Below are 22,733 nucleotides of genomic sequence, written 5' to 3'. Positions count from 1 at the left end.
TGTAAACCTTCTTCAGATAATGCTAAGGATGCTATTGTGTTTCATACTGCATACAAAGCTTTGTAAGGCACCTATTACCGTTTGCTCGCCAAGGACGGTGAAAGCGAAGAGAAAGGATGTGCACTTGTGACGTAAACATTTAAAAGTTCTATGTAAATCTTTCAAAAGAATATTTCATAAAATTATGGTAGTGAAAATATAAATGACGCTGTGGTTTTACATTTTCGGGAAAACTCCTGAAAATTTTCTTCAATATTCTATGCACATTTCGCCCCGTATTTTAAGCAAACACACCGACTTACTTCGTTTCAGTGGCCTGAATTTTGATTTTATTTCGTCAACATTCAAATTCAGAGTTGAATGCGAGTCTAAAGCTATGTAGAGTGATTTAAAGATTTATAAAATAAATATAAGTATGACAGTAATGGTAAAATAATGTGGTCGCATATGTATTAATGGCAGCCATGTGCCAGCCAATTGACGATCATTGCTATCAGGATCGTGATATTTACAAGTGTAAATTCTTAGCAATTAGTACTCAACCTAAGCCCGTTACCTTCAAACTCTTGAAACTACCATCGCCCTTCATTTTCGTTAGCGCCGTCCATACTTTACCTTTATGAAGGTGAACGCTGCTGTAGTACCAACTCAAATCATCATTCACATAGTTACGTCTCATTCTAGACCGTGATAACGGGTATTAGCGCGAGCGGGATGCTACAAATTGGTTGTTGTTATTATTAGTTAGTCTAACGCGCTTAGGCTTAAGGTCGCTTGGACAAAACGTAGATGCGTCAACGAACGCTGGCAAGGTGACGCATTGTCACTAGGAATGTATTAGTATTGTAATACTGGTGGAGTTACGTGCGTAATAGAGTTGCACATTGAAAAATTCATAGACGTAACATACATAAATGTAACGGCTCTTTGCAACACATACGCACTGAACATTTCAAATAATGTTATATAAAATATTGAAAATTGAGAATACGTATTAATACTGGTTATATTACATTCAAATTTTAATTAACTTTGCTGTCGAAAATATACATTCTAAAATAATTCATAAAAAAAATAAAAAGATCAGGCACAATGTACAGTGTATCAAAACAAATAAATAAAATGTTAGCCTAAAACTTTAAAATAGTTGACAAATAAAATAAATTAAGTCCGTATAAAAAAAATAACCTGCAACTTAAATTATAACTACGAAGGTCAGATAAAATCTGCGGGTAAACAATAAAAAATATATCTGAGTAAAAGGATCCAATGCAATATCGATGATAAAATTTTTCTTAGAAGCATGTAAGACATCCGTTTGTACAACTACAAGAGAGTATTAGTATGCAGCCCCTCACTAATAAATAAATATTATGTAAATAGAAACATAGGAACTTTGTCATCTAGGTACTATGTACCGAGATGTATTCATTCAGCGTTCTATCGTTTATCTTGTTAACGCTACGACACGATAGATGGCGCTGTTAGTTTTACTTTAACAGAAATAAAAAACCATAATGTCGTTATAATCACGCAAAACAGCTAAAAGATAGTAATGTATTACAGACCAATCGTAACCCTTCCAATAACTTAATTTAAAATACTCAAACCAATACTTTAAATATTACTCTCTCTAACCGTTTCATACATCCTAAATTCAGATAAAAAATAACAATAACAAAGAGATGAGAACACTAGATACGTCCACCAGCCGGGATGTCGGTCTGTCTGTCCTAGTTTCCACACGCGTTGTAGGCACACTACGTAAACGTTTACTGTGCGATCACCAACGTTTTGATTTATGAGTAATCACCAATACAAGGACTATACATTTTAAAATTTTATCAATTACATGGCATACAGGATAAGATGTGTGCAGCTTGTAAATTGAGGTTACTTTAGGTGATGATTTCATTCACAATTAAATTTAGTGCACTATATTATTCTTATTCATCCAGGGGCAGACCACATTGACAAATAAGGACGAAGCTTTCCGTCTTTAATCTTTTAATATATTGTGATTGTGACAAATACAATAATTCGTGGAAGTCCTAATGGATTGACGAAATATTAATACAAAATAATATCTTTGTTAAGATGAATCTGACTACGAAACAACACATGTGGTAACCTAAAACGTATCTGTATAAAGTATAAATAAGAAAAATAAAACTATCAAACATATTCACAGATGGTTAGAGACGCGAGCGGGAGGTATGCGCTGTCTAAAATTAGGGTCAATGATGATAAGACCGTAAAGCCGTCATCTACGACTGTACCACACCGACCGACACTTACAATTTATACGTGACAATACCAGATGATGCTGCTAAACTTTAAAACTGCGAATATAAATATTTTAAACTCAACTGTTTACTAATTTATTGGGGGATTTTATATATATTTTTTAATAGTTTCAAAAAATATATAATACTTTGGTTATAGACCAGTACAATATTTGGGCCTTAATCATTAAAATAATATTAAGGCTATACACAATATTGGATATCATATTACTTACAATGCATCGTTGTTAGACATTTGATTTACATCAATCAGAGGCTGTCAGCGGATATAGTAGGCGATCACCGCCCATCCGCCCACAGCCCAACTTGTAACCTAAGTTTAACTCAATGTAAGTAATATCAAATGCACAGGCAGACATTAAACAAGCCGGTACTATAAAAGACAATACCTAACGTAATGTAGGGTCTTTTAAATAGCTATGATTTAAGCCCAAGAACTGCCACACCTGTTTCAATGAATAAATGGCAAAAGTTCAACATGCTTTTTCTAGTAACTTTATAAGTAAACTGTTTTGTTGGTGTTCAATTTAGTGAACCTATTGAACAATGTTGGAAAGCATGTATTTTCTCGTGAATATAAATACTATATTTTATGAAATCATTCATTATTCTATTAACCAAATATAATAAAAATCGTGAGATGTATTTAATTCAGCTCTACTCAAAACGCGGAAGACATCGATTTAAATTTCCCAATTAAACTAACAGCCAACATAACTACGTAATGTTGCGCAAACGCTAGAGCTAAGTTCAAACCACTGACAATCTAGCCGGTGCGCGGTGACTGCAATAGGGTTTCCCACGCAGGCAGGCAGCCCTGCGGTGGCCTTGTCGTTAAACCTTTGTGCTCCTACTCGCACAATGTTATCGAGGAGTCATGGACTCGCGCCTGCAACTATTGTGTTAATCTCATTGACGTAAATTATTCAATTCGAGCTACCCCGCGTTGCATTCGTGCAAATCGACAGACTTCATTCCAAACCATTATTGTCATGTAATTTTGTGATTTCTGTTTTATTCGATTTAATTCATTTTGAGTACCGTATTATTTACCTTTTAATTACTTTATTATTAAACTATTTTTTGTAATCATGTTAGGTCACAAACATCAAAATAAACAAAGCGATCATTAGCATGTATTTGTTCGCCCATCCCGTGGCATGTGCGTGACGTGTTTGATACAGGTCATTACTAATTAAATGACATGTCCATAAGCAAGCACACGTGGAGCAATTAATCAACAGAGGTGAATGATCTTGAAATCAGATAGATCTCTTGGACATTCTTATGGAAAGTGAGCGTACACTATAAATAGATACTGACCTTTCGCTCCACTGATGCGTCAGCCAAAGTTACGTGATGTAACCGACAATACACACGCACACGAACATAAAGCACGTAAAGTGTTAGCTTGTGTTTGTGTGTTCATGCAAGCACGATCAGCGGCCATCGAAAGAGAAAGTGGTTAAGGTCTCAATGGTGGTTGACCGGTGCTCAAGTAGTGCTGTCGCGCTGCCATCGCCTGTACTATCGATAAATTTCATCGCTAACCCAGAGAGGTGTTATTGACCCCGCGACTTACGTACATTTCGACTTCTGTCCTTGTAACACTGTAACACATATTGAACATGAAAATATTTTAAAGTTAAGCCTATTTTTAAATTGCTTAGAATTTCACCCATTTTATTTATGAATTGCGATTACCTACTCACCCACGCTAATCGTTTCATGCATGCTAAAATAAACTATTAATTAATTTAACGTTCTAGCACACAGAACACTAAAACGTCTTCACTAAAAAAAGTTTAAGAACTATCTTTAAAAAATTGCTCTTAAACTTTCTAAATATAGAGATTCTGCTTTGTCTGTCTAAATTAAAAAAAAAAAAGTATTTGACTGTTACACAACATAAATTCGATTTACATGCACTTAAAATGTTTTTTACGTTTAGACAGATAAATAAACTTGTAATGGTATTAGTTTAAGCATAAAAAATACTAAATAGTGTATAAAAGAACAGTATCATCAATCGATATTTACTTGTAGCAAGTAGAGTAACATCTCTAGTATTGCGGGATGCCGCGGACCCGTTCCTACGGGAAGTACCGTAACATACACCGGGTACCGTTGCTCCGTGCCCGCTCGCTACGTGTTGTGCGCCCGCGCCGCCTAGACCGCCAATTACTCTCGCTTTCGATTTAAATCTTATTTCCGAAGACAATGAACTTTCTTCGCGTTATTTATGCCTATTGCGTTCACGATTTATGTAATTTCAATGTGAATTGTTAGAATGGTGAACGTTTTACCAATTTTATGATTTTCGTACATAATTTAAAGTTAAGTGTAAAAAATATATATTACTTGCAGTAATCACATTACTCGTAAAAATATTAATTTGCTATTACATTGAAACATTTTAGAGGTCAGATTGATCAATTAGTTTGATTCCAACACTAAATAAGGCATCAAAGCCACAAAGTGCGGACGACGTCAATCACAGTCCGCATCGTGTACGAAAACAGAAGATAAAATCGGGTGAAGCAAGCATTCAAAAAAACTTGAGCCTTGACCACGGGTGGCTGACATTAAAAACTCACGCGCCTTTCACGGCGAACTCAGGTGGACGTTGTATAACACACTTTCCATTTCTTTGGCAGAGCTTTAAGCCTCATCTGCATGTGGCTTGAACTGCAAAAGATGATCATTTTTATACTAATTATTTGAATTTTAATATTATTAAGAAAAAATATAAAAATATACAATGAGTAGTTTTCATTAGTTTCCGTGACGTAACGTGATATTTACAGTAAACAAAATTAACTTGTATGTATTTTGTACAAGTTCGATTGATGCAATAGTCTATAGAAATCGTAATCTTCGTACCAATTAATTCAAAAATTCTGAACAAAAGTGTATATATAATTGCATCCGCCACGTGTTAAGTCACTCTGGTAGTGTATTCTGGGCTTTATTCGCGGTGTCGTCTTACGAAACTGGCGGACTCGCGCCGAGTTAAGGTCGCCGATATGTGGCAATTTTCCCATTTCGAAGAGAAGCCAAACCTTGACCTAGGAATTAAATTTCATTTCGTCACTACGCTTTAGTCGCTACGTATTGCAATTTATTGGCTACCACGTTTGTGTTATAAATGCAAAGTGTGTGAGTAATATGTTGATTATAATGTTTTATTAGGTATTCAGATACTTGACAATGCAAATCTGACAATTGTTCAACAACAACAAAAAATGAAGAAAGGCATGGCCAACTTCATATAATTCGGACGCAAGCACAAAAGAAAGTTATAAAATTGACAACGAGTGAAAATTTAAATTGCCAAGCTCAACAAATTTACGAATAATTTGCAATATTCTGTTCAAAGACTACATTATTACCTACCGTTTACGAGTATTGTATTTACTTATTAAGACTGCAATAATATGCATAAGTTAACGCATACAGATGTATTTTGTAGATTTTTGTATTCATCTTCTTTCTGAAAGCGCAAACAGGAAAACACAGCTTTAAACAAACAGCTGTACGCGAAAATACTTGCGATTTTATCACATATGTACACATAGTACGTATAAATGACAATGAAAGCGTCAGTTAGATGGCGCTGCGCATACGCCGCGTCACGTCACCGGTGGAGCCACGAGCCGCGGAGGGGGTCGGTTGCGCCACAGCGCGGGCGCTTTACGCAACGCGGCCGTTCACCCCGGAAGGCGTTTTCCTCGCAGTTTCTTTAGCAGTGTGTTACTGTGGCGCGCTCGCGTGACTTCATCGCGTGCTCAATCACCCCCACTAACCCTCTCGCTACATCCGAACCACTCAAAACTGCAGACCTAATTATCTTATCGCATGAGACAAATATGTAACACTTGCACTAACGTCTGCTTTTAGCTATTAACGGGAATAGTAGCAGGATGCACTTATAGCATATATGTATAAAAAATATTATATAGTAGCGAGTGAAGTAAACTTTAAAGACAATAATATATTTTCGAAATGACTCTTAAGCACATTTACACAGCAATTTGTTATTTCGAAAGAAAGCTGTTAATATTGTCGACGCGTTCATTTATCCTTCCATTCGAAGTGACATTAAATTCTGTCGCTTTTTGTCATGATTTTTCCAGACAAAGATACATTAATTATTCTAATTTATAATGTTTAATAACATCAAACTGTTGATTGACTGAAATACAAATGAATTAGTCGAAAACAACGAACAACCTGACTTTGTCCTGCTTGCTAGTTAGTGTCTATGATGTCGCAACGCGTATCAAGTTTCAGAATAGCAAAATAGATGCGAGCAGTAAATAGGGAAACTAAAATACCATGAAACATAACGGATGACGCCGCAACAAGTATTTCTCGTAGCTGGGTTAACGCCAGTTTATATGAGGAAATTCGTTTTAGTGTTTTGGTCTCGTGAAAATTTCGTAACTACATGCAACTGGACCGCGGTGAGTCAAGTGTAAATTTATAAACAATAAGAACCCTATTATTTACGAAACAGCTTCACACAACTTTTAAATTAACGTTGCTCTATGGGAAGACCGACAAATTGCTTGCTTCGCTATTGTATCTCGAACATAATCAATTGCAACTCTTCTAGAACTTACTACTCCAAAACAAGATTTCACGAATCTCGTTAAAGTGCAATATACAAATACATGCGGTTAATAAGCACAAGGAGAATATTCCGCAAGTAATTGTCGAACTTAGATTTTACATAACACATGACATTGCCGTCGCCTGCGCAGGTTTACGCAAGGATGCACTAGCCAACGGTGGCACTTGCGAAAGTGTAAGCGCACGTGCATTGTTAAGGGCAACACCTAAATTAAACATGCAGGAATGCTTGCAACCAATTTACGTATATGATGAGCATTAATTCAATTGTTAACGCGAATAATTTTGTGTTTTCTTCCCAATTCGTAAGAAATGGTTTCTGCTGTTACCGACTTATCCGATTCTAGGTATGTAATTGAGTAAAACACTTAACATTTAATTTAACAAATAGGTACAGTGCAACCGTACACAATACAGTTAACTATTAAAATAAATCAATTAATATTTATTTTCGCTTTAGGACGCATCTTCGCTTTAAGTAGGTATCTATTACGAAACATGTTCTTTTAAAATATAATCTAAGATTTGCAGTCTAGACTATATTTTATGAAATCTTGTTTTACCGCCACAATAGCAGTAGCTAATTGAACGAAACATTGGAAGAAATTTCATAATTTGTTGAATTAATATATCCATATCGTGCTGTTTGCGCAATAATAACGACTAATATTGCCCAGTAAAAGGTTGTAATGTCCGTCCTAAATTATACTGCAATTATAAAATGTATATAATTGCTAGGACATTTAGAAGAAATTTGGAACATAAGAAAATCTTGTAAATAGCATTCCTACGTATAAATAAATAGAGCAGCAAGATTAATGATCATTTTAATTTCGACACAAGTTAAATTAATTTCATTCATTTGGAATATAACAAATCAACCGATCGATTGGTTTAATAATTGGAATCGATTGGAAGTATCAGCGTTATAAATTATAGATTTTCTCATTAGAAACCACACCCTACTGATGATCGAAAGTTATCTTTCGCAAACCACAAAGAAGATTGTGTATCGTCGACAAACTGCTAAAAGCTCAGAGATATTGCTCAAACACAAATTGAAAAGTGATGCTGCGGTGACCGGCAGTGTCATCCAGTACTGTGTGCAGTTACTCAATGGTTGAACAAGTGCTAATACTCGTAAATTAAAACATCTCTTTAGTATAGCTGTCCCAAATAAACAAGGGTAAAGACCTTTTACGTAACTCAGTGTTACGTGGCCCGGTGAGAGGCAATGTCAGCCTTTACGATTGTTATGACAGCCACGCAGTTTTAGATCCCCACACAATGTCGCATTACAAACAACTCGATGCATACAATCTTTTTCACTAAACCTCTATTTGCGACAAACTTATATTTTTATAATAAAAAATGCCTTTTAATATTGAAATCGAAATATTACGCCAATAGGCCAGCGGTATTTACAATTTCAATTATTTACCAGATGTTGGTATCTGTCCCTGATATAGCCTAAAAAGCGCACAGTGAAATACATTACTTAATCAACTAACTCTAGGTAATATAAAAAGTCGGCATTTAGTCACTGCACGTGCCTTTTTTAATTTATACTTTAAAATCATCATTATAAAGAACATAAGTTTTAATATACATTAACATTAGCTAAAATAGTTAGCTAGTATTAAACATTACATGACATTCCCATTTCGCATAAAGGTAAAAAGGGTCTACGAAATTTGCTACGCGCTACGCCGCTACGGACTAGCTGCTACGCACATCTTGTATTTGCTGTAAACCTATTTAAACTTCAGTACTTCTTAGACAATTTAATATCTCTTACTCTGCATGCCAAAGAATTTTACATAAGCGTTAAATAGCTACCTACACTACATAATGGATATTAATAGATTCTACCCATTTTTTCTAATTTCACAACAAGGCAGTGTATTGCAGATCAAGGTTCCTCTTTATATCTAATAAAATTCGTCTTTTGTTTCGCTAGTGTTATGTGCCTAAAAAGGTCAATGAACAGCCTCGGTATTTCTTCAACCGAACCTTGTATAACATAACGGCGTTTATTGCATTTCACGTAACTTTATTTTAAATACTAAGCCGTACCCATAAGGTTCAAAATTCGTTTGCAGTTCGTTGAATGAAGACCTTACGTTTTACTATTCAAGCGTCGATGTGCACGGTGAACTCTGTCGTAGGTTACTAGCTTATTTTGATGTAATTTGAACTCAGTCTCAAAGCATTAGATGTCGAAATCATTTGGCATGAACTGGTTGTTTTGACATATTGTATTTAATTTATAGTTTGGCAGTGACGGCCAAAATGTTAGTTTGTTTATCGTTAGCGCTCGTTCTTGACAGCGAAAAAGTGAAAACGGCTGCGGTGGCTGAGCGTTGCGATTGTGAAACTAGGCTCCGCGGCGAGGCCCCGCGACGATGGTGCGCTAGCGCCGTGGCCCAGCCGACACATGCTTATGTAATAGGAAGCATGCCAGTGTTGACTCCAACTAACTGTCACAACATGTGTCATAAAGTTAGTCATGCAAATCACCCGTAATCTTCATATTTACTGAAACTAAAAAAAACTAATGTTTTATTTTTTTATCGTTAGAAATTCATTTTTACCCGGAGAGAATTGTCAGGTTAGGGTCATTTAAAAATTTCGCGTCTATTATAATACTTAAAATTTCATGCCATTGACATTGGGGTGCGGTGCCAGAAGACCTCCCCGTGGTGCACCCTGGGTACAGGTAGTAGTCCCCCTAACGGGGGTGATAGGGTTGGAGTGGCTGTTGCCTGTAGCGAACTTCTGGACGGAGCGGAAGAACCCGAGATGGGTTCCGAAGGCGGCAGGCTTTGTGCTGACACATGGCCTGCGCCTCCGAGAGAGCGTCTTTCCGCCCGTCTCTCTGAACCTAGCAGAGAGCGTGGCGGAGAGGCAAGGACGGTGCTCGTTGTGCACTCACCCTGCCAACGAGCAGCATCGGGGCACAAGTTGTCCTCGATTGCAACCGTTGATATCGTAATCCGTGAAGAGGTCATGGTCATGTTTTATGACTCTGAACGGAACGAGGGTCTTGGCTTGGCCGCCCGGACCGCGAGGAAGATAACCTCTATAAAAAATTCCTCTAATACCAAGTTCTGGTGCGCGGCGAGGGTATGCGTGGCTGAGGAGTAGTGTCAGTCTCGAGCGCACCCCCAGCTAGGGGACCGGTGGACCCTCTAGTTGGGATACAAATATACACTTACCCAGGTACAGGGGGCACTGCCTGGGTGGACGGAATATTTCCCCCATACTCGTGGGAACTTTATGGAGTTAGCAAAAAAACCAAACCACCAGTGGAGGAGAGGGCAGGTGAGCTCAGCTCGCCTGCGGTAATAGTTTTAGAGAGCCCTAGTGGCTCTGGTGCCCGAGGGGAGGCGCTGGACGAATCCAGCAGGCCCAACACACGGGCTTCAAGTCGGAGGGAGTCGGGCGCGGAGTCCGACTCATCTGCATCCGCCGTGAGCGGAAGCTCAAAGCGTGTTACAAGGGGGCTTTTAAACGTCCCAGGGTGGAGGATGGCCAGGGACATTCTTCGTCCTCCAACACGCAGGGGCCTCCAGACCCTCCTAAAATCCCTACGACCGCGCGGGGTAGAGGCAGAGGGAAAAGAAAGAGGTTGGCACACACTGCACAGTCCGAGCCAGCTGAGCAACTGGCCGCTGAGAGTGGCGCCTTGCAAAGTGGCGCCCTCTCGGACTCCTCCGTAATGGAGGTAATAGAGGTCGCGGGTTTGGAGGGCGAGGCAGAGAGTTCTGTGGCGCTTCGCCAAACTATCAGAGAGGAGCTGCGCAGGGTGGCTGGCAAAAAATGCCAGTCTGCACAATTAAAGTCCGTGGAGGCGAGCATTATGGCGGCAATATTTGAGGTGTGCAGCGTGCCTTCGGCGGCTAAAGTGCACCAAGAGCTGGCAGAAATGCGGCGGGAGTTGGTGCGCTTGTCGGCCTCTAATGCGCATCTGGAGTCCGAACTCCGGTGCGCCAAGGCTGACCTCGCCGTTTGCCGAGGAAGGCAACCTCAAGCTTCGACGGAGACCGAATTGCTGGGGCTGGTGCGTAGAGAGATGGCAGTTTTCCAGCAGCGTTTCGACGTGCTGGAGAGTAGGTTCCTCCGTCCTCCGCTAGCGGCCTCGAGCTCATATGCGGCTGTTGCGGCTGGGTCCTCGACCTCTTCGGGTCAGTCTGGCCACGGCGCTCAACCACGGGCAAAAACACGTGCGGCTCCCGCAGCGAGAGCCCCAGCGCCTCCACCTGTGCAGGCTCCCGTTGCACAGATGGCAAACGGGACAGTGGAACAAGTTAATAAAAAAAGAGGAGGGGCACAGCGGCTCAGCAGACTGCCCCAGCCACAAGCGAGCTTATCCCACCGACAAGGGATTTAAGTGGTAGTGAGTGGCAAGTGGCCGGCGAGGCGAGGAGGGTCGCCAAAGAAGCGAAGAAGCGCCGCAAAAAAGCGCAGCAACAGCGGCGGCAGCAGCAGCGAAAAGAAAAGCGCGCGGCGGCCTTGCTTCTCGCCCCAAAAACCGCGGCTGTAGTGATAACACTACAGCCCGATGCGGTCAAGAAGGGTGTGACATATGGCGACGTCCTCGCCAAATTAAAGGGGGCGGTGACTCCCGCGGAGTTTGGGGCCCCTAACGGGTTCGCAATGAAAACAACCGCGACAGGAGCCCGTTTATTGGAGGTCCCCGGCGCAACCAGCGGCCCGTCCGCTGACGCCTTAGCCGAAAGGCTTCGGGCGTGTCTCGGTGCGGACGAGGTTCGCGTGTCCAGGCCCACCAAGTGCTTGGATTTACGAATAATGGGCCTGGACGACTCCGTGACGGAAGACGAGGTGGTGGCCGCTGTCGCCAGGACAGGAGGGTGCCCTGCTGACCAGATCAGGGCAGGCACCATCCGTCCGGACAACTCGGGGCTGCGCACGGTGGTCGTGAGTTGCCCCGTCACAGCGGCCAAAAAGATTAAGGAGGGCAAAAGGCTCCTTGTCGGGTGGGTCTCGGCGCAGGTCAAACTGCTCGAGCTCCGGCCTCTGAGGTGCTACCGCTGCCACGTAGGCGACCACGTGAGCGCTAAATGCACCTCGGAGGTTGACCGCAGCGACCGCTGCTTCCGCTGCGGTCAGCCCGGTCACAAGGCCGGCACATGTACCGCCCCGCTGCACTGCGACGCATGTGCGGCGGCCGGCAAGCCGGCCAATCACCGGGTTGGGAGCAAGGCCTGTTCCCCGCCTACCAAACCCAGGGGGAAGGGTAGGCCCTCCGCCACCCCCGTCGTTTCCACCGCCGCCACCGTGGCAGTCGCCACTGCCGCCGCCGCCGCGGTCACCGCCAGCTGTAGTGCCGCCAGGGGGAGGTCGTGATGGATTGCCATTAATGAATCCATTCCGCCTCCTCCAGGCGAACATTAACCACTGCGCCGCTGCTCAGGATCTCCTGCTCCAGAGCATGACGCAGTGGTCGATCAATGTCGCCGTAGTCTCCGAGCCGTATTTCGTCCCGCCCAGGGATCACTGGGTTGCGGACTTAGACGGCTCGGTGACCATCATCTCGTCGGCCGCCGCCGGTACCCCGACTCTCGAGAGTGCTCGGAGAGGCCGGGGTTGTGTCGCAGCACGGTTCGGAGAGATCGCTGTGGTGGGCGTGTATTTCTCTCCGAACCGAACTCTCGCCGAGTTCCACAACTCCCTGAGGGAGTTGGTCGCCGTCGTCGTCGGGTTCCGTTCCCTCCCCGTGCTCGTCCTCGGGGACTTCAATGCCAAGAATTTGGCTTGGGGTTCCCGGATCACTGACACGCGGGGTAGGATGGTGGAAGACTGGGCTCTGGAGACAGGCCTAGTCGTCCTGAACCGGGGTTCTGTCCCCACGTGTGTGCGGATGCAGGGTGAATCGGTTGTGGATATTTCGTTCGCGAGCCCTGCTCTGTCACCGCGTGTCGTCGACTGGTGTGTCATGGAGGAGGTGGAGACATATTCCGATCACCGGTACATCCGGTTCGATGTTTCCGCCGAGTCCGCGGACCCACCGGTCAGACAGGCCCCATGTGGCCCGCGTTGGGCGCTGAGGCAGCTGGACCGGGAGCTATTTCTGGAAGCCGCCATCGTGCAGGCCTGGGTGATACCACCAGACAGGCCTGCCGACATCAACGAGGAGGCGCGGTGGCTCCAGGACGCCATGTCCAGAATTTGTGACGTGGCGATGCCCCGGGTCCGTCCAGGACAGCGGAAGCGCCAGATGTACTGGTGGTCGCAAGAGCTGGCTGCTCTGCGCAATGCGTGTGTTGCTGCGCGACGCCAGTACACTAGGCACCGCAGGCTTCGTATCCGTCCACCGGACGCGGAAGCTAGAGAGGCGGAGTTATATGAGGGGTACAAGGCGGCGAAAGACGCCCTAAAAACGGAAATCCGGCGGGCCAAAAACCAGGCCCGCCAGGAGATGCTGGAGACTCTGGACAGAGACCCGTGGGGACGCCCCTACCTAATGGTGCGCGACAAGCTCCGCACACAGGCTCCCCCGCTGACACAGAGTCTCCGGCCAGAGGTTGTAGAGGAGGTGGTCACCACCTTGTTCCCCCAATCACGGAGGGGCTACATCCCTCCGTGTATGACTCCGCTCCCTGCGGTGCCCGATGCGGGCCACAGCGACGACGACGACGACACAGCACCAGAAGTGACCGAGGCAGAGCTGAGAGTGGCGGTGCGCCGGATGGGCGCCAAGAACACCGCCCCGGGACCCGACGGATTGCCTGGCAAGGCGTGGGTCCTGGCTTCGGAGACTCTCAGGCCTCGACTAATTGGTCTCTTCAGCGCATGTTTGGAGAGGGGCCAGTTCCCGCTATCATGGAAGGCGGGTAAACTGGTCCTTGTGAAGAAGCCAGGGCGCCCTGCGGACTCTCCGTCCGCGTACCGGCCCATCGTGCTACTCGACGAGGTGGGAAAACTGTTTGAAAGAATAATTTCAAACCGCCTCGTCGCGCACCTGACGGGAACAGGGCCGGACCTCGCGGACGGCCAGTTCGGCTTCCGCAAAGGGCGCTCTACGGTGGACGCCATCATGCGCGTGAGAGACCTTACGACGGGGTCTGCAGTGTCCAGGGGTAAGGTCGTCGTGGCGGTGTCTTTGGACATCGCCAACGCCTTCAACTCTCTGCCCTGGAGCTGCATTTTGGAGGCACTACGGTATCATCGGGTGCCTGCCTATCTCCGTCGTATAGTCGAGGCTTATCTGACGGATAGATCCGTCATCTACCCCGGTCACCGAGGTGAGTGGAACCGGCGAGAGATGTCGCGCGGTGTTCCACAGGGATCGGTCCTGGGACGCTCCTGTGGAACATTGGCTACGACTGGGTGCTGCGCACTGACCTCCCGAACGGCGTCAGCGTGGTTTGCTACGCTGACGATACGCTGGTACTAGCACACGGGAGGTCACACCAGGCGGCGGCCGACCTGATGATGAGAGCGGTTGCGATAGTCGTTGAAAGGATCCGGCAGCTGGGACTCGAGGTGGCGCTTCATAAGTCCGAGGCCATGTGTTTTTATGGCCGCGGGAATGCGCCACCTCCGGGTGAGTTCCAGATCATGGCAGGAGGGGTTTCCATCGGCATCGAGGTGACGATGAAGTACCTGGGACTCGTCCTCGACAGTCGGTGGAAATTTGAGGAACATTTCCGACGTTTGGCTCCCAAGTTGGAACGGACGGGGGCTGCCCTAAAGCGGCTCCTACCCAACCTCGGGGGACCAAACGCCTCCTGCCGGAGGTTATACGCGGGGATCGTGCGGTCCATGGCCCTCTATGGGGCCCCGGTGTGGGCGCCACATCTAAGGCGACGACCAGCTCGGGCGCTGGTTTCATCCCAGAGGGTCATGGCCATTCGGATGATCCGTGGGTACCGCACGATCTCCGGGGAGGCGGCTAACCTCCTTGCGGGATCACCGCCGTGGGATCTGGAGGCGAAAGTGCTCGCGCACGTATACAGCCTACGTGCGGAGGCGCATCGCCGGGGCGAAACCCCACTGCCGCGTCAGATTAGTGCGTGGCGGGATGAGCTCCGGCGCGATCTCATGGCGGAATGGAAGCAGCGACTGTCGCAACCGAGGGCTGGGCTCGCTGTTATTGCAGCGGTAAGTCCCCTCTTTGAGGAGTGGCTAGAGAGGCGTCATGGCGTCCTCACCTACCGCCTGACGCAGGTGCTTACCGGACACGGAAGTTTCGGTAGGTACCTGTTTCGGATTCGGCGGGAGGAAACGCCCGGGTGTCGTCATTGCGAGGATCACCCGGAGGACACGGTGGAACATACAGTAGCGGTGTGCCCTGCATGGGCTGAGCATCGCCGTGTCCTTAGGGATGTGATCGGCGACGGTGACCTCTCGCGTCCGGCCCTGGTTCAGGCCATGGTGCGGAGCGAGGGGGAATGGGACGCCGTCTCCTCCTTCTGCGAAGCAGTCATGCTAGCTAAGGAGGAGGCGGAGCGCGTGAGGGAACGATCCTCCTCACGCCCCAGCCGCCGCAGAAGACACTCCGAGCGTCGGGGATCGCGTGACGATCTCCGGCCACCGTAAGTGCGGGTCTGCGGACGACGAGTAAGGGTAGCTCGCCGCCCGAACAGAACCAGACCCGTGCGTACGGCGCGTCGCGTTCCGCGCGCGCCTCAAAGAGCCAGACCACCACAGTTGGGGCCCAGTAGGGTTGATGCTCGATCCGGAGCTGCGGAAAACGTAAAAGGTTACCGGGGCTCCGGCTCAAAGCAGGAGAAGGAACGGGGTGGTTTTTAGTCAGTAAGAGTCTGACACTCCCTCCCGCCTCACCCAAGGCGGGAGAAGTCATTGGATGATTTTCCCCCTGAAAAAAAAAAAAAAAAAAAAAAAAAAAAAAAAAATGCCATTGACATTCAATTCTAGCGATTTCTACGAAATATGTAAATGTAATATTACTCTATGAAATTAAATGAATTTCGAAACAGAAAGCCTTGAAATGCGAATAGTTCTTTTTTGTAAAATAATGGATACAGTTTACTTGGAATACGTTTTCGTCGGTACTTAACAAGACTTTCTTTCGGCGTTGGCAACGCTCATTATGTTTAAATGCATAGGTACGTTTTGGCACTGTATTTGTAGTCGCAGTTGGTTCGTCCAGCCAAATTTTATAACAATGGTAACGTTTAATGTCATTGACATAACTATTGTTCATTGTTTAATTGACGCAATTTTACTTCAATGTTCCTGACTGTCGTCCTCTTTTTGTAAGGCAATGCCTAAATTGTGTATTTTAATTCCACTAGGCGAACACTAAGGCCAATGCCAGTTTACAATCATTGTCCAATGTATTTAAAATACTAGATTCGTTGAAATAACCCTGCCTAAATAGATTCTCATAGTTTTAGGAAAAAAACATATTCTTTTGTGTCACGGCCAGTCATCCACAATTAACAAAATAATTATAAAGAACGAGGAAACGGTGCTGTAGACTCATTTAGGTTTGCTTTGTCGCGATGTTTACCAATGGGTGAGGTCATTCACACCTTTATCGCACGACTCGGCAGAATTTGGATTGTCACTAAGCGAAGTAGGCGAGCACTCCGTCTACTGATACTGATACATAAGGAGATCACAACAACACGTCATTATGTTTGTAATCGGTCACGCATAGTCTACATCCTCCTTAAATGGTTAAGATCTGATTTACTGCTAGTAATGCAATTTGAAAAAAATGTCTGATGGTGAAGTATCTATCAACAAATTTTAATTGCAGATATATTATATCGTTACTCATAAATAAACACTAGGCTATACCAAGTTAACCAGACCATTTTTATTAACCTCACGTTTGTAGGCAAACAACATACTGCCATTACGCATTTCTTGAATTTTGATTTTGTAAGAACAGGTGTCCCACAAGTAAACATGCGATCAACTTACTTATATTTATGTTTGTTTCGTGAACTATCGTCATAACTATAAAAAACAATTTTATCAACAACCGGTGGCCTTATCAAACAATGACTCGAGATTTGATTGTTTCAACGTATTTTGACAAATTATTCAAGATTAGTGAATACCGCTTAAGGTAGGTCGTTCAACCTCAACTAGATCACCTAGTCTCGACGGAGCGTGTGAAAAACATTCACACTACATCCGAAGAATCGATACAATGATTTGTCGATACGCTTCATTACGCGACTGATAACATTCCAAACGATGGGAACCACATCCTAAAATTCTATGATGCAGTTGCGAAACATTATTGTCGAGAGTTTAACACAAATAAAACATAACAAAGGTTGTCAGTTTGTCAGAGATATATTGAACCAGAATTCTTTCTCTCGTATCAAACTCAAATATTTGTTCAATTGAAGAATTTAGGTAACGCTGATATACCTATAATTCAGGTATCGATAACATTCACTGAAAGTTGGTCACGTTGTCTGAAAATGTTATCTGTGGTTTTGTTTGTCATCGATAGAGCTCGACGCCGATACAAAACAAACCTATATCGTCTGAATTTATGTCTACTTTGTTTATCTATTGTTCCAAGTTTATCTTTTTGTCGTTGTGCGAAAATATTGCACTAAAATAGCCCGCAGACGACAGACATCATAATCATTCAGATTATCAGATATTTGGATATTCCAATTTGAAGTTCTGGGGGTGAATACTGACAAAGTGGTTTGGATATCAAATAAGAATAAGGTGTATGTGTGATGACTGTGGAATCTCTTAGATTATTATTATGTATTAGTGTCCCGCAGTACTATTTATTTTGTACACGAACTTAGCATGACTTACTAACACCGTGTTAATAACCTCAATTTATGTAGTTTTCCGCAACACAGATATCATTATAAATGCCTCCTATTTAATCATGTGTGACTAATGACATCTAACGCCGATGCACTGACTCATTAACGATACAAGCCCATGAAAAATTCATTGCCATTAAATATAGTTCAGAAATGAAACAGACACGCTTCCAGGAATATAACGTATGCGGTTTCGTATATTGCAGAACTTCCTGTTTTCGTAGTGCCAAGAATGGGGTTATTCGGTCCAGCTCGCTTTCACCCATTCTTCAGATAGGCCAACCATACATAGAGCGTTGCGTCAATATTTCGAGTGGCCGTGTTTTCTTCGGGAGAATAGTTAACCCAGTTTCGGTCGGTCCTGGCTAAATATACCGCGCCTACCTGACTTCGAACGCATACCAGCAGCGCATGGTCGCAGCAAGTGGCATGACACGTTGTCAATCTTATTTAAAATATTTTTAATGTTACGACTTGTTGGCAGGGCTGTGTACTGACTGGTTGGCTGAATGATTCATACACTTTAGATATGTTTAAAACAAATAGGTACACACTTTTTTTAAGGAGAGAAAATCATCCAATGACTTCTCTCGCCTTACTCTTACTGACTAAAAACCACTCGGTCCCTACTACTGTTTTTCGAACCGAAGCCCCAGCTATCAATCAATCCGCAGCTCCGAATAGGTAGCAATTAAAGTATAATACTTGATAATAGTATAATAAAAAGAAATGCTTTTGTTTGGTGAGTTACCCATCACCATTAAGTAATTCAGTATTGCAATATCTAACAAAACTAATGCAATAACTGGTGTCATAGTGGTACTAATAGATATAGCATCATCTATAATACGTAAATAGGAAAGTATTGTTTCTAATATACCTAGATTTTAAATATAATTTGTTTCAAAAAAGTTAAATTTATGTATTTGCGTAGGTAGATGGTATTTGAAAATGGTAATAATTAAAAACATTTTGTGAGAACAAAACTTTATTATACTAATATGCTTCTCACATCGATTAAGTAGGCTCCAAGTATAGACAGGGCTAATTTCCATATTCTTACAATGTAAGTAATGAATTCGTGCTTATAACATTAGTGAAACTCAGCTCATTGTTCGAACAATGAATCAAAATGTAATCTAGATACTAGTGAATAGCGGCCGATGCGAATGAACTCACTTTTAATGTAACCCGACACATAAGTGTGCCATCGGCCTGACTAACCTTTCAGACAAAAACTAGGGCTAACTGGGCTATGCATTGTCACGTCAACAGTTTAACTATTCCTGTGATAACTGAATAAATAACAAACATTTTCTATGTCACTAATATTTGAATATTACGTTATTTGCAAAAAAAATGTCTTTTCAATAACAAAAGGTTTGCGGATTGCATTAAAAGCAATTACAAGGTTGTTATTATAATGCCATTTAAAAACATAATTATAATTTAATTCGGCATGTCATTTGGCGTATTCTCAAAGTAAATTAATAGATTACAGAGATGCATCCTTAAAATTGTAAAGACAATATTGCCAGTGTGTAATTCAGTCGTTACGCGGTCATGAGGAACCGCGCGTGCGCGTGCGTCTGACCTACTTATGCGCTGGCGACCATTAGTACTTGCCATCAGACCACACACGCTATACTTCCACGACGCGCCTCACACCCATCGACATTACTGTGGCCCATCCTAGTCAGTACTGAAACATCATCACTATCCATACCGAATCCCTTTTCGGCGGTTCAACGACCCCGCTATCGAAATCCGCACACTCACACGCGCGTCCATGGACGAAACGGCCAGATAAAAAAAATGAAACAAAAAACTCCTCGCGTAACGGTGAATGAGTACCAGACAGAGATAACTATATTTCGGCGGTGTACTCGTCGAGTTTAAGGTCGGCTACGAAAAACACTGACGCAATTTTTACAGCGTACGTAATTGAGAACTGACGGAGTCAGCGGTGTGTGCGTGAGCGCCGAGAGCGACGCCCGCGTCCGCCGAAACGGAGGCGGAATATTTAGGTGAAAGTGTTTCGAATTTCGACATGACGACATTCGCGCGCAGTCGTTATCGTGATTTTGCCGAATCGAGAGGTTCGGAGAGTGCGCAGACTACCCGCGACGAGACTGCGTTCCGCGCCCGCGCAACCCTAAAGTGTTCGCTCCGCAGGAAGTGCTTCGGACTCTGCATGCTGACCGTGTCTAGTGCTTGCGTTGAAAAACTATGCTGAGAGTTGGTGTGTCCAAAAATTTTCGGAGACGTAAATTAAAAAGGTGATCGGTGAATTCGGAACAAGGTGGTTCTTCGTGTGATGTGCGTGTTGAAGCGCTAAGCAAGCTGTCGGCGGGCGACAAGCTGGGGCCCGACGAGGCGTTGGACGCCTCTACTCACGCGCACCAACTGCAGACGATGACCTCCACCATGGGTAAATATTGTGATTATTCAACAAAACATCATCCATAACGAAAAAGTTAACCAAACTAACAGGCACGTCCACATCTACAGGAAAACCCATAAAAAAAAAATACTAACAAAATATTGTGATTACTATAAAAACGAATTACATGTTAAATATGAATAATGTATACTAACAATACAAGTCAAGTGCTAATCTCAGCAACCTACATCGAAATGTGCGTACTTACCTATATTATTGTAAAAGTTACAGTTCGTAGCCGTTTGCTACGCGCTACGAAATCAGCATCTCACAATATAATAATATTCTTTAAATTTGGTGTATCCTCTTTTTTTAATTATTTTGTGTAATTTTAATAAAATTCTTGCGCTTTGTTTACAAAACTTTAAAAAAATCCTCTTGCATTTTTATGAATAATTAAAAATTAAATAAAGAAAATATACAATTAATTTCACAAATGTATTTAGGCACTATAAAAACTAAATAAACATATTTTCGTTATTATGAAAACAATAAAAAATATATAAAATAACTTTAATTACAATTAAGTAAAGCTCGTAGCAAGTGCTACGAAATGTGCTACGCTCGAATCAATCGTGTGTGTGCGCGGAAAGGCTACGTTACAAAAAAGTCGAGAATATACAATTTATATGTGATTTTATGAAGATAAATTTATATGTTTTCATACTTAACATTTGGTATATAACATTATGTATAATTGCGTAGGCCCTATATTATTTAGTTAGTCGCAATTACAATTTTGAGCAAAAATATTTTCATATAAGCTTCGTGTAAATATGTTGTGCATTAATGTTGTGGTGGCGGTGGATTTAATGACATATCTGGAAAATTGACATTAGGGTAATGTAGAAAAGAGTGTACGGTAGTTGTGAGACTATTATTATTCTTTTCATAAACATTATTATTTTGCCTATGATATGATATGCCTTGTATAAAATAGCAATAATATGCGGTCGTCGTAACAAATTTTCATAAATATAGTTTCGAAAACACTTCCTGTATATTTAGTCTGCAAACCAATGTAAACTTTGTATCAAAACCAATAACACCTATAACCCGATACACACCAACACAACAACCGTGTTACTGGCTCAATGTCTTATTGAGCAAACACCGGATTCTGAAACATAAAAAATAAATCAGCATATTGTTGCAAAACAAAAGAGGTACCGTTTTACCATTGAGCAGTAACCATGACATTCCCAAATCATCTCGTGGATCACAATCGTGACTTTATAGTCTATGACCGGCTACTTTTACTTTCGTTACAATATGGCCGCCCTTTGTCTATGTTCTATGAGTCGGCGAGGTTGTTGATCTCCCGCCATATTGCCGTTGCCGAAATACGTTTTTTACGCTCACTTTCCAATGCGGTGAAAGCGAAAAGGTACAGAATGTCACTGCTTCCTTTCAAAGCATTGTAGTGGGAGGACGTTGTCGAGTTTCGATAATAATAGGTGCGATAGTTTGCCCGTCAAAAAATGCTATTGTTCACTAATTCTAATACAGTGTAATGTATGTGTAAATTCGTTTCGGTCCATGTGTTTGGTGATAACACGTTTAACAAGACAAACAAATGTGTTTAAGTAAACACGTTCAAGAAACATGGTTACAATGAAAAAATATCCGCTAATGACGCAAAGATATTACAATTTAAGTCTTGATGAAAATTAAACTCAGTTTGTCAGCAAAATTTTTACATGCTTTTAATTCATAAATAACAATTCAAGAATACCTTTAGAGGTGTTTAACTTGTTACAATATTTAGTAGTCATTTTTCCATCTAATATTTCCTATCGACTTATAAAGATTTTATAGCTCAGTTTTGTATACATGACCTTAGCCGTCTCAAGTTTCCGATATCGCAATCCGCATATTTGTAATCCGGAAGCATACTCAAAAGAATATTCTTACCTATAAATAGACATAGTAAAGTTCTTGAATATAAGTACTTCTCTATGAGTAAGAGTACTTTTTCCCAAACAATTGTACTCTAGTATGTTTTCTATATTCCGAAGAAGAATAAGCGTCCTAACTGCAGTACTTGTATTTGTTAGTATAACATTTTTCAATTACTAGATAAGACGAAAATTACAGTAAACCTTGTAAAGTTTACACTACTAACTTTTACCAACAAATAAGATGTATCAATATATTATTGTAATCATATATTATACCAAATAGGAAGTGAATAGATCGGAAGTGTTGGTAGTTAAAAATGGAACGTTTAGTTGTGAGCGCACGCGCAGCGAAACTTGAATGTCAAGGCGCCACCGCCAGAGGCCATGAGAGAGGCCCAGCATCGGGGCTCTAAAATACATATGAACTATCTGCTATGGGTCTATCATAATAAATAATGTTCTAAATATATCGAAATCCAAATACATAATTGCCAATATCTGTGCGAAACATTGATTTAACTCTATTCTGTCTTATAAATCTTTAAAAGCAGAATGCCAAAATCATGAATTGAAATAACAAATAAAAAATTATATTTTATGTTATCTGACTTAAACATCTACTATTTAATTTGTGTATGTCAAAGAT

The 22,733-nt window shown here is 42.7% G+C and overlaps 1 protein-coding gene across 4 annotated transcripts in view; it reads left to right on the top strand.

Annotated features, from left to right (window-relative positions):
• LOC118262489 (hormone receptor 4) overlaps positions 1–22,733 on the top strand; it is a 98,797-nt gene that overhangs the window by 52,948 nt on the left and 23,116 nt on the right. Inside the window, exon 2 of one of the 4 annotated variants that reach the window (XM_035573902.2) lies at positions 19,919–20,174. The exons of 2 other annotated variants lie outside the window; for them this stretch is intronic. In XM_035573902.2, coding sequence (XP_035429795.1) covers positions 20,159–20,174 — 16 coding nt within the window. In that variant the 5' untranslated portion in view covers positions 19,919–20,158. Of the gene's footprint in view, positions 1–19,314; positions 20,175–22,733 lie in introns of those variants that run through there. One more of the 4 variants, XM_035573901.2, reaches the window with a different exon arrangement.

The sequence above is a fragment of the Spodoptera frugiperda genome, chromosome 12, assembly GCF_023101765.2.
Source record: "Spodoptera frugiperda isolate SF20-4 chromosome 12, AGI-APGP_CSIRO_Sfru_2.0, whole genome shotgun sequence".
In the NCBI taxonomy this organism is placed as follows: domain Eukaryota; kingdom Metazoa; phylum Arthropoda; class Insecta; order Lepidoptera; family Noctuidae; genus Spodoptera; species Spodoptera frugiperda.
This window is presented reverse-complemented; position numbering and strand designations above follow the sequence as displayed.